General features: G+C 28.8%; 1 protein-coding gene across 1 annotated transcript in view; it reads right to left on the bottom strand.

The window, feature by feature from the left end:
- The window catches only part of LOC111624246 (hemicentin-1-like), a gene marked incomplete at its 5' end in the record, with an annotated part of 182,045 nt that extends 178,912 nt beyond the window's left edge, over positions 1 to 3,133 (bottom strand). Inside the window, one exon of the mRNA XM_023367059.1 lies at positions 2,788 to 3,133. Coding sequence (XP_023222827.1) covers positions 2,788 to 3,133 — 346 coding nt within the window. The remainder of the gene's footprint in view (positions 1 to 2,787) is intronic.
- Positions 3,134 to 4,554: the final 1,421 nt, after the last annotated feature.

Raw genomic sequence — 4,554 nt, 5'->3', positions numbered from 1 at the left:
AATTCTTTTATAAAATATCTTTAATTATCTTATAAAATATTAAATATAATCGACCAAAAACGCTTAAAAATCATTTAAAAATTCTTCAAATTATTTTTATATATATATATTTTTTTCTTATTAAAATTAAAATTTTTATAACTTCAGTTAATTAAAATAAAATATTTTTTCAACTTATAAAATGTTATATAAAAATTATATTTAATTACGGTATATTTAATTATTTAATTAAAAAACAAAAATAAAATTCCATTCTTGCAAACTAAATCACGCAAATATTCGATAGAAAGTTAAATTATTATAAGTTACAAAGCATAACTTTTATGTAATATAATTAATAAGTAATTTATCAGTTGTCATTTATATTAAATTAATAAAAATTTGATTTATATCCTTCCATATTTTTATGCAATTTCAAATAATCGATAATAGTCTTTTGTTAAGGTAGATTGATTCGAGAGGAAACTAAGAATATAATAATATATCGATCAGGAGAGAAATGATACGTGTACGAAGGTACAAAAAAGAAAAGAAATTATGAAAATTAATGTTGGACTCAATTGAATTTTTATATAAATTATAATTTCGATGTAGAATCTTTTGTATAAATAGATCTTTAAGTGTGTAGAGAGTAAAAATTCGTTAAGATAGGACACATACAGGGATAGAAGAAGAAGAAAAGAAAGTCTACTACACGCACCTAGTCCATCTGCCAAATGTATAAAAGTGAATACTTTAGGTCCTGTGGCATTTCTCTGGGATCGACCTGTGAGAGAAATTGGATATTCGATATCAGTCGGTATCATTCCATCCCTGTGGTACTTTGGATAGTGGTGTAGCTGTATAAAAGTGGACAGAATTTATTTCTTTCCACTTCCCACCCTTTTTCAAAAAAGTATAAGTTTGTCGTGATAGATGAGAGCGAGTATCTCCCATTCCTTGATTGGATATAGCGTGCGATAAATATACTTCCATTCTTCATCGTGACGCTGCATCTGATCGTTATTAAGGACAATTTCCATTCCTTCCGTGTAATCGTGGCGTGCCATCAGAAAGTTGCGACAGAAATCGTTGGATATTCTACTTTGTTTTTTCTTCTTTCTTAGGACCGTTTAGAGTAGAGTTATTTATCACTGCTGCTGTTGGGGAGTTGCTCTCTCTCTCTCTCTTCTCTCTCGTAGTAAGCGATGCACTTCGCTTTACTTGAAATTTCACTGAAAAACAAACGACTCGAGAGAAAGATGGGTGGAGAAGTAAAAATATTTCTTAACTTGATATAAACTTTACTCTCATAAGTCATTACCTGCATTGGTAGAGTGTATTTTATGCATATCGATGGCTCCATAAGCCAAGACTTATGGTGCGGAATATAGATATTTTCCTATGGTGTAATGCCACCATCATAAATTATTTCGGCCTCTTTTCTTAAATTGTCTTTCAAAAATGGCATTTATCTTATAAAATCGTGTTGAACTTATTATGTAAATTACTCTCGTGTTTCTATAAAATGTAATTAAGATTATTCCTATAACATTTAAAGTTAATGTAGGAATAGCTTATGTTTTTCATTTAAATTTACTTGATTTTTATTATAATTATTAAATTTATAAATTATAAATTTTATATGGTCGGTACAATTTTTAATACAGTAGAATCTTACTTTCCATCCTCCATCTTGATTGCTTTGAATTTCAGTTTACATTCTCCAATTGCATTACTTGAATTTAAAAATTACACTTTAATGTCAAATTATCAATATAAAGGTCAAAAAATAGATTTTCTTCGNCATTCTATCAAAATTATTTTTCCTTTTATATACAATATTGAAATCGCAACCCCCAAAAAAGAAGTAGCATCTAGATTGCTTGCAACGTATAGAAAAAAAAAGAAAAAAGAAAGAAAGGAAAAAAAAACCTGACAACGTTTTTATTATTATTACATAGTAGACATTTTGCCATCCAGCTGATGTTCGTTGTACCATGCCACATATTGAAGATGGTAAAACAAGAGCGTGATTTATCACAACCTTTTATCTGCCTCTCCGAAACACTCCTTGATCTTAGGTAGAACAGATCTATTGTTCTGGATATATTTTTTTTTATTTTACTTTTTTTTTATCTCATCCTCTTCCCCCCAAAAACAGAAACTTTGACGTAATGACAGTAACAACCGTCGGGTACAGTTTAACACGACATGAAACTTTTTATACTTTCTGTCTTTCTCCATTATTTATAGCTGTTGTCATCGACAGGCTAAGTTTTGGATAGAAAACAGTAAAACACTAAAGGGATGAAGATAATAGTTAGCGGTTTGAAAGCTTTCATTTATATCTTTCTAGTATCAAATGATTTAACTGTAATCTTATAATAAGTATCCTTCGAGATGTGAATAAATTACTAAAATCTATTTACCACAATAATGTATGCTTATTAATTATTAATAAATAACTAGTTATGGAATATTATAATGAGTTGTAATAGATTTCCTGTATAAATGATAACTAATTAATGCTTTAGGATATTAATACTCCTAATAATACATCCTATCATTATGAATATTAAAGTGAATCGATTATTAATTTTCGAAATGACAATCTTAATTCTAATTCATCAACCTATGTGATGATTTTATGTAATTTGTGTGATTTAATATCATTTTTTACATATAAAACTCTCTATTTAGATAAATATATATCAGAAGATGCTATAGGAATCTTGTGTTTAATTATTATTTCGTTAATCTATGTTATATCGAGTTTTAGGGTGATGTAAGAAAACCATTTCTTACCTATAACTTTTAATGTAATGACAGTATTGACCGTCCTTGCTTTCCGAAAATCAACTCTGCATCTGTATTCTCCAGCATCACCTTCTTGTACAGGATCTAGTTGCAGGAAAGCCGGCCTGTTGATCATATTGAAGTAAGCCCTACTGTCCAAATGTGGACTAGATGACTGCCTCGCTTGTTCGACTGTTCCTCTCCTAGCATCTAAAGTATAGATTGGGGCAGGGTCTTCGTCTTTATACCATAAAATTAACACTACCGCATCATCGGCAGCTGGAGGTGATATGTCACAAGGCAATGCCACTTTACCGCGTATAACAGCTGTGTACAGGATTGAAGCTGTAAGAAAATTAAGGAAAAAAATGTATAAATTTAATCATTAATTTCTTATATATATATATAATATAAATCTAAGTTAATTAGCATTATAATTAGATGATGGAATCTAAGAGAATGAAGCAAGAAACACTCACGAGACAGAAAATACATTTTAAAACATTTCGGTTACATTTCAGTTAACAGAAAATGCATAAATATCAAATGATGATTCGTTTTAAGAATTTATAACCATTATAAAACGTCAAATAACTAAAATCAACAATGATTTAATAACTTTTAGTAATCTTAGTAAGTTTCCAATTGGTTCATCTATTCCTTCGGTTGGTGTCACAGCTGGTGACATTATCGCCGTTACGGATAACAAAGCTAACTTATTGATCCATTCAGTTAATCCAAGGTCTCAACCAACCTGTCGTCGACAAGTTTAGCATATTGTATCATATTGTCAAATGCACAAGACTATGGGGATTGATAGGGATATTATCTACATCTGCACTTTGTATCCGTGACCATGTACCATAAATTACATAAAGAGCTCGTGTATGTGAAGGATTCGAGTTACATCAAAGTCAATGGATATACTTTGTACACGTGTCTCTTTATGACAAGTGATACACAGTCAGCAACATCAATTGCTTGAAGCAATTTAATATAGTAATAATATCATATCCATTTACTTTCTGAAGAATGGTTTATCTTATTAGTAATTATAATAACCTCAGGTATATCGCATACACTAAAGGAATAATAGATCATTGTTTATTTTATTATATTTATACTTAATTGTTGTCTTAATATAGAAACTTTACTTATAATTTACCGACAATCCTTATTAGTTTGTATCGATTTTAGTCATAGTTTACGTGTTTAGCATGATTGACGATACATATATAGAACTTCGCAAATATATACAACTTTATAGAGCTATAAATATTATAGTAGTTTGAATATTACATATCAATCTAGCTACATATGACTACCTGAAACTATAAATTAGGTTCTAAAAAACGTGTAAACATACTAAAAAAAAAGAAATTAAAAACTTTAAAAATTGCATTGAAAGTAGAAGGGATTGATCCTTTAAAAAATGAAATAGTTGTTTGTTAAAGTGTGGGATATACAATTTCACCTGTCGTTTAAGAAATTCTTTATCGATTATTCCAGTAAGTAATTAAGTCAAGTCAATATTCGAAGTTTGTTCGCCCTTATTTGCTATCGCATTAATCATCATTCTGGTATCCTAAGGTAATTTATTGGATTATTGAGAATAAGAACAAGAAATAATAATAATAAAATTCGTAAATTACCTATACAAAAAGAAATATATGCCCAATTGATGCTAATTACAAACGAATTCAAAAATTGTACCTTTAAAAATAATAAAATTAAATAAGAGTAAAGAAATATACAGAAATATTGATTTACTTTTTC

This window comes from Centruroides sculpturatus, unplaced genomic scaffold, assembly GCF_000671375.1.
Source record: "Centruroides sculpturatus isolate CEXI.00-Female unplaced genomic scaffold, Cexi_2.0 scaffold353, whole genome shotgun sequence".
Lineage (NCBI taxonomy): Eukaryota > Metazoa > Arthropoda > Arachnida > Scorpiones > Buthidae > Centruroides > Centruroides sculpturatus.
Note: the sequence above shows the minus strand (reverse complement) of the source record. Positions and strands in the feature narration are given on the sequence as shown.